Raw genomic sequence first — 13,336 nt, 5'->3', positions numbered from 1 at the left:
GCCTCCTCTCTGCTTTAATCCGTCAGGTCTCAGGTCTTGCGGGTGGGAGTCGGGTGAAGGAGCTGCGTTATATGGTTGTGACACCCACCCCCTGCCCCCATTTTCAGGTCATAACTTTCATGCCTTTGGAAACGAGGGACCCAGAAGAGCCCTTATTGTAGGAGGATTGTCGCCGTTAGACCTCTAAGCTCCAAAAAACCAAGGGGAGACAGAATCCAATTGTTCCCTTAAATCCCAAGTAGTACTGTTTTTTCCACCTTAGAGTCCGCCCCCCGCCCCTACTTGTCCCATATATTGATGGGCCACTTTGCCACCGCGTTCCAAGGTTTGGAGAGCGTCACAATGCCCCACCGTCCCCAACTCTTAAGTGGCCGACGGTGGGCAGTCCAGAAGCTGGGACCAGACTCATCTGCCTGCGGGCACAGTAGGAGGGACGGAGGGATCTCCCATGAGCTCCGAGGGCGAGGTGAGAACCAATTGTAGTGGGGGGGGAGCTTATAACGGGGCAGTTAGGAACGGGCAGAGGTACCCCCACCTCCAGCTTTCAACTCAGGCGAGGAAACTTCGAGACCTTCCCGTCCACACCTGATTGACAGGAGGAAGCTCTCGCGGCCCAGGAGGCGAGTGTGGGTGTGCAGAGGTAGAGACAAAACCTAAAAGCTCGCAGAGCCGGCGAGGGCTTGCCGTCCTGGACTGTACGGGTCTGCGTCTGGTGCCACCTACTCCATCAGGCTGCTTGCTGGGTCCACCAAGCCTGACCCCTCCAGCCAGAAGGGGATCACGGAGTGTGTCCACCGCCCGGGCTCCTGCCTGCCGGAAGGGGGCTGGGAAGCCGGGAGCCCCGCGCGCCACTTCCCCGGCAGCGTCAGTTTCACCCAGGACTGGCTCGTGGTTCCCTCGTGGCTCTGCGCGGAAGTCCGCCTCCTCCCTTCCCTCCCCCAGCCTGCGCGCTGCCTCCGCCTCCTTGTTCTGCCTCCACCCTCAACCCCCATCCCCGCCTGACGGGAGCTAGCCCTCAGTCCTCCCGAGCTCTGGTTGTGGGCGCCGGATAAGTCCAAGGCGCCTCCTCCCAATATGGACAGCCGCTACACCAGCACTGCGGGCATCGGGGACTTGAACCAGCTGAGCGCTGCCATCCCGGCCACGCGGGTGGAGGTGTCCGTGTCCTGCAGGTGAGGACGCAGCCCTTCCCCTCCCTCCTGCCCTCCTATCTGCGGGGTTGGTAGCACTTGGAGAGCGCTCCGGGTACCACGAGGCTTTGCGCGGACGAGAAGTTGCCCCATGAGTGGGAAATATCTCAGCAGTGGGGCTGAAGTTACCCCGGGTCAGGTGACACAGGGGAGTGGGAATTAGAAGCAAGTGGTGGGCTCCGGGACTGGGACTTTTCATTTTCTTTCTGGGAAACGCTGTAAAAGTTGGCTGGGCTGTGACTCAGCTGCGAGAACACCGGCCGCCGCCCAATTTACAAGCCTGTTTTCCTTCCCAAACCCGGGCTGGATGGTTGCGTGATGATCGGAATCGAAGGGGACAGCACTGCCAAAAGCGCTCGTGACTGCTGCACGCTTCGGCCCGGGACTCCCTCTGCTAGGCGTGTGCAAACCTTCTGTTGCTAGGGTTGGCTCCGATGTCGGCAGCTTCCTCCCCACCCACTTCCTGGAGCCGTCCAGCTTGCTTCTCCCCCACCCTTCCGGGCTTTTTGCTTTTTGCCTGATAGGTAGAAATTTCGGCCCTCCTTGCAGACGAATCTATGACTTACCTAAGATCTGGGAAGTCACGACTTTGTTTTGTTTTGTTTTCGGGCCCAGACACATTTGAGTGCTTGTAAGAACTGACTCTTGGCCGGGCGCGGTGGCTCACGCCTGTATTCCCAGCACCTTGAGAGGCCGAGGCAGGCGGATCACGAGGTCAGGAGTTCGAGACCAGCCTGGCCAATATGGTGAAACCCCTGTCTTTACTGAAAATACAAAAATTAGCCGGGCGTGGTGGCGGGCGCCTGTAGTCCCAGCTACTCGGGAGGCTGAGACAGGAGACTCGCTTGAACCCGGGAGGTGGAGGTTGTAGTGAGCCGAGATCGCGCCACTGCACTCCAGCCTGGGCGACATCGCAAGACTCCATCTCAAAAAAAAAAGAAAAATAAATAAATAAATAAAATAAGATAAAAAATTAAAAAAATTAAAAAAAGAAAAAAAAAAAAGCTGACTTTCAATCCTGTCCAGAGACTGTAAATTGCAAACTCGTTGTCCTGACGTTCTTCCGGTTAGTTGCCCTGTAAATAAAGCAACATCACAGCTATATTGTAGACGATTTTGAGAAGGAGATAAATGACGGTTCTAAATTGGTACTGGCCACTAGTTTGCGAATTAATATTGACCCTAGAGCCCACTCCCTTGTTTGCATAATTGGGTCCGTCTCACTGGAAAATTGACTCCTCATTTATCCAGTTTTGCTCTAAGATTGTTTTTATGCCCTCAAATCCTCCCTTTCCTTTCCTTAGCAAACTTGCCTTGAAGAAATATAATAAATTTGGATAATCTTGATGTAAATAAGTTTAAAATTCCATCAATCTTGACATTGCATTTTCACAAACTGACCCTAAAGCCAAAGGAATTCTTTTCTGGGGGTGGAAATTCGAGCACCAGCAACCCTAGTAGTATTATTTCAGGGTAGAGGACAGCCTTGAGCCCTGAAACTATCACCTGATTGTTTGCCCTGCCGCCTCTTAAGACTGATCTGGGACTATGGAAATAATCATGCTGATAATGATAGCTAACATTAAGCTCTTGCCTTATTGCTGTCACTGTTTTAAGTGCTGCCTGAGATTTTTCTGTCAATGGAACAGGTAAAGCTGTATGGAAAACTCTTTAGATAATTCAGAGGACTTTTTCTTTTCTCTGAAGCTGGCTTTGGATGTTAGAGGGAAGTTATTGGTATATACAGATAATGGATAGCCAAAAGTCCTGCAATAATAGCATTACTAGAGTTCTTATCTTCTACTCAACAGTCTGCAAAGTCTAAATGGCATGTGGCCTATACTTGGAATGAATATAAAAGAATATTGTCAATCAAATCTGAATTTTTCCATGAGCTTTTTAAGGGAAATTATACCTAAACTGATCATTCTGCCAGTAGGGCCCACGTTTAATGCAGCCCCTTTTTTGATGCATGTTTTCTGTGAGTGTGCTGGGCAATTTGTTTCAGTTTGCTGCCTTGGCACCTGGAAATCCCTTGTTCCAGCTTTTTTTCATAACATTGCTTTGACATTTTATTTTTAATTTTTAAGATTTCTAATAGGAAAAAAAAAATTCCTGAAAGAGAATGCAAATACTTAGTGTCAAGCATCTCTGCCAGGGCCACTAGTGCTTAGTCTATTGTTTGAGTTGCTTCTGACTCAGCTTACTATTTACTGTAAGTTTGAGATAAAAAGCATCTTTTGGGCAAACAGAAACATAATTAAATACCCAAGTTAGTGCCTTTGGAATAGGTTCAGGAATAGTTCCTGAAAAGGTGGGTTAAATTTATTTTTAATACATTAAAATTCAAAATAAAATATTTGAGTATTGTTGGATCTTGTAACCATAGAAGGTGATTTAGTTTGGGCTTTGGCATCAAAGACCTAAGTAAAAATTCTGGCTTTGTGACTTGTTCTTGCTATCTTGGAGTAAGTTCTTATCCAGTCTGTCTAAGCATTCTTATCTCCAAAAATAAGAATAATTATGGTATTTTCCTTATATAGAGTGTTATCAAGGTGATGTGTGAAAGCGCTTACACAATGCATGAAACAAAACATGTTTTCAAAATGTTAGCTATTATTATAATATTGGACATAACATTTGTTGAATAAATGTGTTATGTATGATTCAGGTATGGAATTCTGTAAAAGTCCTTCTCTTTTGAACTTCAATAAGTTGGTTAAATAACACAGGGATAGAACCAGCATTGGGATACCTGTTCCCTCTTTCTCAATCTTCCTTAATGTGCATCAAGAACATGTTTTGTAGAAAGTTTGTGGGGATTTCACTTAGCAACAAGGCACAGTTGAAGACCTCTAAGCTTTACTATGGGCAGGCAGAGTAAGGAATTCTCTTGCCTTACTACTATACCAGAGACTTCTGAGGATTTGCTGACACTTCAAAAGCAGCTCAGATTTGAATAGGTTCTTTCTTTCTCATTATTTCTTTCTCTCTCTCCTTTCTTTTCTTTTCTTTCTTTCTCTCTCTCTCTTTTCCTTCCTTCCTTCCTTCCTTCCTTCCTTCCTTCCTTCCTTTCTTTCTTTCTTTCCTTTCTTTCTTTCTTTCCTTTTCTTTTCTTTCTTCTTTCTTTCTTTTCTTTCTTTCTTCTCTTTCCTTTCCTTTTCTTTTTTCTTTCCTTTTCTTTTCTTATTTTCCTTTCTTTCTTTCGCCTCCTTTCACTGTCCCCTATCATTAAAAGCTTTATGGTGAAGTTTTCTGCATTTTGGGGAAGGTGAAAAAGATCAACAATTGAAGCTTGAATATAATTCATGGAAATAATTTAGTCTGTTTATTCATCAAGTGTCTGAGTGCCTTTTATAAGTCTATGTTTATGCTAGGGTCCATGAGAAATGCAAAAGACATTCTCTTCTCTGAAAATGTAAAATCTGATTGGGAGATAAACATTACATAAGACATGGTAACAGGGCTAAATTCAAAGATGAGGCTCATGCATGAGGAGGGAAAGGATCATCGTGGAATAGGGTGCTTGGAGTATATTACAAAGGGGAGATGGGGCTTGGGCAGAGACAAGCTGGATAGGCATGGTTTGGATTAGAAAAGGGACAGTGTACATGGAAGTTTTGTAGTGGCTATAAATTTGGTGTGTTAAGGGGGTGAGAGGTACCCTTTTCTATATGCATTTATACAGAGGCAAGCTCCTGCTGTTTGACTTCCTTCCTCTTCTACCCATTGTCTAGCTCTTCTTGCATTCATTTTCCTTTATTGTATAAGTTTGTAGATTTTTAAATTAATTAGCTTACTTAATTAACTAAAAATGCCTGTAGCTGAAATGATACAACCTTGAGAGATAAACTAAGGTAATATTTCCATTTTGTTCTGAAAGCTTATTACTGTAAAATTAGGTAAACTCACTGGTAAAACTAATATGCGATAATCACCTGTTCTCCTTGGGTCCTTGATTTGTTGCACTATTTCACTGATTTTTGCCATTTTCTCTGATTGAGAAGTCAGCTTATCAATTATAAAAGCGGTGAGAATATTGTGTATTTCTCGACTTTGTATGTTAGGTATCAAATGTACATCCTGTCACAGAAATAATCCTATAATGGTGATAATACTGACTATTTTTTTATTTGAGATGGAATCTCACTCTGTGGCCCAGGCTGGAGTGCAGTGGTGCGATCTCTGCTCACTGCAACCTCCACTTCCTGGGTTCAGGTGATTCTCCTGCCTCAGCCTCTGGAGTGGCTGAGATTACAGGTGCCTACCACCATGCCCAGCTAATTTTTGTATTCTTAGTAGAGGTGGGATTTCACCATGCTGATCTGGAATTCTTGACCTCAAGTGATCCACCCACTTTGGCTTCCCAAAATGCTGGGATTACAGGCCTGAGCCACTGCCCCCCGGCCAATACTGACTTTAAACATAAAAGTGGAAGAAGACTATGAAGTGGAAAAGGGTTGAGTACCTACTTTGTGCTAGGCATTCTAAAAAGCCCTTCCTGACCTGGTGTAAGTCTATTGCCTCATCTCCCATCACTCCTTGCATGAACCCAGCAACTATATATAGTCTAATAAACAGTTGCTTGCCATAGGCCAAAATGAATGCCAGATAAATACGGCTGAAAAATACTCCTAAAAGGTGCAGTCCCAAAGCGTGAGCATTCATCCTAGACAACCAAACTCCTGGTGCTTATGTGGCTATACAGGTGCTGCTCTTTGCCCTGCCCTACCTCCCTTCCCCTTCTTTTCTGAATTAGGCTGTGCTCCTAAGTTGCATTAGTCCCAGAGTAGCCAGGGTGTGCCAGTGTCATAGGTATATGACAAATCTTAGTCTTTCTACTCTCCTTGAGGACAAGTTTTGTCTCTTTCATGCCATGTACTGTATTCTGAGCTTGGCACAGAATATGTAGTTAGTAAATGTTTGATGCTGTAGTTCTATAGCCAAATTGTCTAATGTGGGGAGGGGGGTTTCTCCTGTTAAAATATCATACTTAGGTCCCGTAGCAGATCTATTGAATCAAAATCTCCGGGGATGGGACCCAGGAATCTGAGCTTTTAACAAGTTCACCCTGTGCTGGTTATACACACTAATTCTTTTAATCTCCTGGTTTCATGAGTAAGTGACTCTGACTATAGTCCCTTGATCTGAGTTAGTAATACCCACCTTACTAGGGTGTTAGGAAGATACTTTTTGATGGTGTGCTGGAGCTTAAATGGGTTTGGGAACAGAAATTTGTAAGTCAGTTGTTGAAGTGACTTAAAAATTGAATTATATAAACAATATTAAATTATATTAAAAATAAATGTAAGAAATGCTGAAAGGTTATAACTTCCTAATTGCTTTACTACATTTTACTGTCATCTATTTTTTTTTTATAATCATCTATTCTCTGTTTTTTAATCTCTGTGTTGAAAGTATTCTTCAGTGGTGTGCTTCTGTTCTCTTCCCAATTCATGTATGCCACCTTGGAAGCTTGAAATCAGCCATAGTGGGAGTATTTATACCATGGAAATTGGCAAACACGGCAAATCAGTGCTTGACTTACCCTTTTGTCATCTATACTTAAGAAAGCATTCTGTGGGTATCAGTTGGCTCTATGGAGTTTATAATAGAAGTACTATATGTAACTTACTATTTGTAGATTGTTTGCCAAGCTACTTACTCGACATATCAGTAAAAAATAACAAATTTTGTACACAGACACACATTCGGCTTTTTATTGGGGAGCTTGTTTTAAAATACATACTTGCACATCACTGTTTATGGACTTTTTATAAAAATATATATAAAAGAAAATTATTGTTGTTTGTCTGGTTCAGTTCTGGCTATTATAATAAAGTACCAGAGACGAGGTGACTTATTAACATCATACATTCATTTCTCACAGTTCTCGAGGATGGATGTCTGCAATCAGGGTGCCAACATAGTCAGGTTCTGGTGAGAGCTTTTTTTCAGGTTACTGGCTGCTAACTTCTCACTTTCACATGGCCTACAGAGAGTGAGAGAGCTCTCTGGGGTTCCTTTCATTAGGACACTATTCCCATTCATAAGGGCACCATCATCGTGGCCTAATCATCTCCCAAAGACCCAACCTCCTAATATCATCACATCGGGGGTTAGGATATCAACATACGAATTTTGGGGGGACAGAAACATTCAGTTCATAACACTGTTGTTAGATTGTCACTATTAGAAGTGGTAGTGTCAAGTTCAGCACTATCTCTGGTCTTCCTTCTCTACTGCAATAAGTGGGGTTGTATGATTTTATAATCCATAAAAGTTGTGATAGCAATTATATTGCAGTAGGAACTTACATACTTTTAAATTTCTCCCTCTGCTTTTCATGTGGTCCTCTCTATACCTTTATTCTTCTCTTACTTTGAAGTTGTATTTTTCTTTCCCTGTTTCTCCATCCACTGGTGGCATATCCTTTTCAAGTTTACATGTTACAAGTCCAGCTACACTTAGTTATTAACTGACCACCTGCGAAAACAAAGTTACATTCCGAGAGAGAGCATCTGAGCCTTTTTGGAGTTGGCCGTTTCAGGGAGATACCTGTGCTGTTCTAGTGATCTGTGGTGAAAGGAATCCAAGTGTTCAAACACAACAGTTGGAGACTCTACCTTAGTCCACATTGGTTCATCTCTTAGCACACTTTACCTTTCTTTAGTCAGACAAAAAATTTGAAAGTACTATGTAAATAGGTTGTCAAATGATGTTGTTAGCTGATAAATTAAGTTATATAAGCTAGGGATATTAGACTGCCTGTTGTGCTGTTAATGACCCATATGACAGGTAGACGGAGGGTAACGTTGTTGTAGACCGTAACATCCCATTCTGTCTCTGCAGCTCCTGAGATCCTGCGGTTCAAGATTGTAGTCATCCCATAGTGCCTTTTTTGATCACATTTAGGTTTGTCTTAGCCCCAGAGTTTCAGTAAAATTTGTCCTGGGAACTTTCTGAACTGTGGTGTTGAAGTCTTAATGTGAGAGTTGCCCTGGTATATTTTTTTTTTTAGAGAAACACCTTATTTAACATTGTTGTTCCACCAATATTTTGGTCTGCTTGTGTTTTTTAGCATTCGGGGCCTGAGGGGTTCTAAAACAGCCCTGGTATGTGGAGAATGCTAGTCTAGAAGCAGTTTAAAGGACAGGATCCCACAGGAGAGGGTGGTAATAGCTGTGCTCCTTTAGGTCTGTTATTTGTGTTGTAACAGGCAGAAGCCTACATCTCCTATTTGAGTTTACTCAACGCTGAGAAGAAATACAATTCCTTTCAAAGAGATTTCATCTAGTTCTTAGCCTGTTTGAAAGCCAGTTTTGTTTAGCGTTGAGGAATGTGGTGTAAGGGTAGATTAGCTCTACCACTTAATATCTCTGAAACATCTGTTCCTCAGTTTCCTCATCTGTAAAGTGGGGATAATAATAGCTCCTACTTCTTATATTTTCTTTGAGGATTAAGTAAGTTAATACATGTAAGTGAGATAAAACACTGCTGTGACATTAGTTAAGCACTTGATGATTACAAAAGGATAATAAAAAAATTAAAATCCTTCACTATTCCATCAGACTATGAGCAAATGAGTTTATTTCTGTCTCATGTATAGCATCACATTTATATTCTCTCTCTGTGTATATTAATATATACACACATATATAATATATAATACAATATGTAATATATTAATTGTATGTATATAATATAGAATATAATTGTATACTCTATACAATATTTCTTCTGTACTTTTCTATTAATATTATATCATGAATATGTTGTTGCTATTAGTCTTTGGAAACCTAACCTTCCATGTCTGTGCAGTATTCTATTATATGGTTGTACTATATTTATTTAACTTAACCCTTGTTTTCCAAAATTTATTTCAAAAAGTTGCTATTCAAAACAGTGTTAAAAATGAGTATCCTCTGTCACAAACATCTAACATCTCTGATTTTTTTTTTTTTCCTGGGGATAGTTTTCTGGAACTGAAATGATTAATAAGCTATCTTCTCAAAGGGATTTTAGTAGCTTGTTTTGGTTACTTCCATCCCATTCCTATTTAAGTATGCAGAATCAAGGCTAAGCTACTGGCTGCACTTTTCTAAACACTTTTATTACCATAAGAACGTTGCATTTAGAGATTAATGAGAATTTGAGCCAGCAGAGGATAGCAGCAAGAAAATGGAATTAGAAATCAGACAGATGTCTTTAAATCTCATTTTTATCCCTTTTTGGAATGTTATTTTGGGTAACCTCTTTCAGCTTTTGGAACCTCATTTCCTAATCTGTAACATAGAAATGATTTAAAAACCAAAATTTCAAGTTGTTGGATAGTAAATGAAATAAAGTCTGTACAATGTCCAGCCTGTCACAAGAAAAGCGCTAAGTAGCTACTAGTCTTATCCCAGTTTCTTCAGCATTTTACTGTGTGGCACACAGAACATAGAATAAAGTATCTGTACTTTGGAAAATTTACAGTCAATTTGAGGAGTCATAGAAACATGGAACCAAGGTAACAGTGATAAAGCTGCATGTTATCCCATGCTGATTAATTCAATGTGGAGAGAGTGTGGAATAAAACAGTGGTTAGAATAGTGTGGATTTATAAAAACTGATTTATAAATCAGTTTCTACAGATTCCACCCCATACGCCCACTTCTGCCAAGACACAGTCGGTCATGTGGGATTTGACAGGTAGGAGGTAGTCTGCTATAATAATCAAGTTTTAGAACCAAAGAAAATTCTTGTATCTGCCCAATAAAATCAATGGGCTGATATTTAAGACAGCCCTTTTGTGTTAGACATGATAAAACAGATACTGCAGTAGTTGCCAACACAGGCTGAGGGAAGGCAAGTATTTATTGCCCCTAATAAAATAGGATGTATTTAAAAGGTGCCTGCCCCAGGGACCTATGTTCACTCCCTGATACACAATACCTTAATGTTGGCAAACTTAATGACAACTTTCAGTGTTAATGCCTCTCCAGCCAGGACCATTAGCTACCAGACATTCTTGTTCAAATTGTAAGGTTTTTTTGTCAGGTTTATTCTGCGAAGAATAATGCTCCAGACCTTCTGAGGGAATCGTCAGCTGATTTTCTGAAACTCTGAAGAAACAAAATATCATTGATAGTTCCCAGCAAATATTTCTATTTATTAGACAGTAAAGGAATTCAAACATAAGCTGTTTTAATGAAGCCAAGAAGCATGCAACTTTTGGACATTTGCCATCTTTTTTTTAAAAATTAATCTCAAAATCTAACTCTTTGTCAGACAATGTATACAGTGGTTAATGTGGGCTAATTCAATCTTTGCCATTCTGATAAGAGGTGATGTTATATCCTGTTTTACAAGTGAAGAAATTGAGGTTTAGAGAGAGTGTAAGTAATTTGGTCGAAGTCATGTATCTAGTAAGTGGCAAAGGTGAGTTCCTAATCCATATATGTCTAATTCCTAAGCATATGCTTATGACCATTAGCTATATTATGTTGTTCTTCCATAAATTCTTTATTGTAGGCTTGAAGAGTGGAACTCTTCTCTGTCCATATCAGTGTGTTAGTAACTTAAAAAAAATTATAAAGCTTAGGAGATGCAATTATATTAGATGATATCAACACTACTCTACCACAAAGGAAATATTTCTCAGAGGATGCAAAATACAGAATTCTTTCCTGTTTTTTCTGTTCCCTACTGTTGAGAGCTTTGAGTAGAGAAATTCACAGGAGTGGCATAAAACTTTAACCATGTGATGTTTTATTTCCAGTATTGATTCTTATCTTTTTCTGGTGCTGAGTTACCTAATGAAGATGTGGGAAATTAAGTAATGAGAAGACTATTTAGCTAGAAATCAGCAGGCAGGCTGAGATGAAAACTAAATACTAGAGAGAGGTGATGGACTGGGCAAATGAAAAGTAAGAAAAGTTCATTGAATTGACTATGTGACATTCGAATTTACCAGTGGAGTTGAGAATTGACCTCAGGCCCTACCATTTCAGTCCAGTGCTTTCTTATTACTGGGAAAGTCACTGTTTAACTTGCTAGTTTTTCACTAATACTTAATTCCAGAGTTTCCCTTTATGGCAAATTCATTCTTCAGAATTTCATGTAAATAAAATAACTACTTAGATATTAACAATGTCAGTACATTGTTCTGAGCTATATGGGTTGTGGCATGAGTTTGTAAAAGTCAATTTTTTCTTACCTTGCTAATTAGCTTCATGCTCTCTCTCTCTCTGTGTATGTAAAATAAGTAACAAGTGACACATTAATTTTATTAGGAATGATCTCAAATGTCAGAGAGTGTAATGAACCAGAGATATGATTATAATTGCCATTACTGGTTGAAACCAACACATATCTCCGCCTTAGCATAATAGTGGTTTTATAATCATTTTGAGAAATATAATTGTTTCTCACTGTCTGCAGATCCTTATTGCATCCATCTCTTATAACTCTGAGCATTCCTACAAACCTGTTTTATCTAAATGTACTCCTATAAAGGAGCACTCTTTTATCTAAATATACTCCTATTTGTGGATTTTTCAGGTAATTGAAAGTAACACACTGGCCGGGCACGGTGGCTCAAGCCTGTAATCCCAGCACTTTGGGAGGCCGAGACGGGTGGATCCCGAGGTCTGGAGATCAAGACCATCCTGGCTAACACGGTGAAACCCCGTCTCTACTAAAAAAATACAAAAAAAAAAAAAAAAAAAAGAAAGTAACACAAACATTATTCATTTATGTCTTAAATAGGTTTTCATGTTTCCAAGCTATAAGCAAAGAATATGAGGGAGAGAGAGAGAGAGAGAGCAAGCGAGACTAACGTGAGAACTACACCAGAATAATAAATGTATTTGCTAAACCCATCTCAATTACCTACAATTTTAGATATAGCTTATTATCTGACTTATCTTGGTATCTCCACTCTCAAATTAATTATGGAAACAGAGATATTAGAAAGTTGATTACAATTGATTTTTATGCCAGTGGTTTCATCCAAAGCCTCTTGTAGGCATTGAGGAGAGGAGGCATAATCAATATCAGGTTACTAGTGAACTTCTGTCTTAATTGATAATTTAAATTAGTAAATTAAAAATTTTTTGGGGGGAAAAACTTGAAATATACTACCTAAAAGATGATTGATTTTTTAACTTAAGATGTGTCTTATAATGGCTTTAATTTCTTTGTTTCACTTAAATCACTGTGCCATTGGAATGTCATATATATGGCATCTTGCTTCCTTGTGGAACACTTCAGCAAAGAAACAGCATCTGGTCTGTTTCTGGAACTAGCTCTGTGACCTTTGACAATCATTCCACTTCATTGGATCTTAGATCCTATAGAAAGGTTGGGTCTCTGGTCAAGATGACCTATGATATTACTTGGAGGTTCATAATTTTATGATTGGAGAGGCAGGATCTTGAAATAAAATGGAGACATACTCCAGTTTAAGGAAATAATGTGATCGTCAAAGCCCATTGTAAACCAGCTAAACCAGGTGGTGATAATTTATGTTTAATAAAACAAACAAAAAAGGATATTTTACTTTCAAAATATTTATCTCAGAATGTCTTTAAATAGACAATTCCTCTAGTGTATTTAAAATGATATTGATATATGAATTTTAATTTTAATCATAAGAAGTACAGATATAGAGTAAAAGTTATTTATTATATTTGAGTTTTTTAAATAAAGAAGGTTTGTGAAGAAAAAGTAATAGGGAAAGGAGTAGTATTGTTACCGGAAAGGGGTCCCAACCCAGACACCAAGAGAGGGTTCTTGGATCTCGTGCAAGAAAGAATTCAGGGTGAGTCTATACAGTAAAGTGAAAGCAAGTTTATTAAGAAAGTTAAGGACTAAAAGAAGGGCTACTCCATAGGCAGAGCAGCACCAGGGCGGCCGGTTGCCCATTTTTATGGTTATTTCTTGATTATATGCTAAAAAGGGGGGAGATTATTCATGTCTTCCCTTTTTAGAACATATAGGATAACTTTCTGATGTTACCATGGCATTTGTAAACTGTGATGGCGCTGGTGGGAGTGTAGCAGTGAGGATGACCAGAAGCCACTCTCATTGCCATGTTGGTTTTGGTGGGCTTTGGTTAGCTTCATTATGACAGCTTGTTTTTTTTTTTTTTTTTTTTTTTT

At 39.8% G+C, this 13,336-nt stretch overlaps 1 protein-coding gene across 1 annotated transcript in view; it reads left to right on the top strand.

Moving 5' to 3' along the window:
- The first annotated feature begins 976 nt into the window (after positions 1-976).
- The window catches only part of LOC108519001 (copine-8-like), a 262,053-nt gene continuing 249,693 nt past the window's right edge, over positions 977-13,336 (top strand). Inside the window, 1 exon segment of the mRNA XM_017857756.1 lies at positions 977-1,172. Within this exon segment, the coding sequence (XP_017713245.1) occupies positions 1,075-1,172 (98 nt within the window). The 5' untranslated portion in view covers positions 977-1,074.

The sequence above is a fragment of the Rhinopithecus bieti genome, unplaced genomic scaffold (assembly GCF_001698545.2).
Source record: "Rhinopithecus bieti isolate Rb0 unplaced genomic scaffold, ASM169854v2 scaffold_2721, whole genome shotgun sequence".
In the NCBI taxonomy this organism is placed as follows: domain Eukaryota; kingdom Metazoa; phylum Chordata; class Mammalia; order Primates; family Cercopithecidae; genus Rhinopithecus; species Rhinopithecus bieti.
Note: the sequence above shows the minus strand (reverse complement) of the source record. Positions and strands in the feature narration are given on the sequence as shown.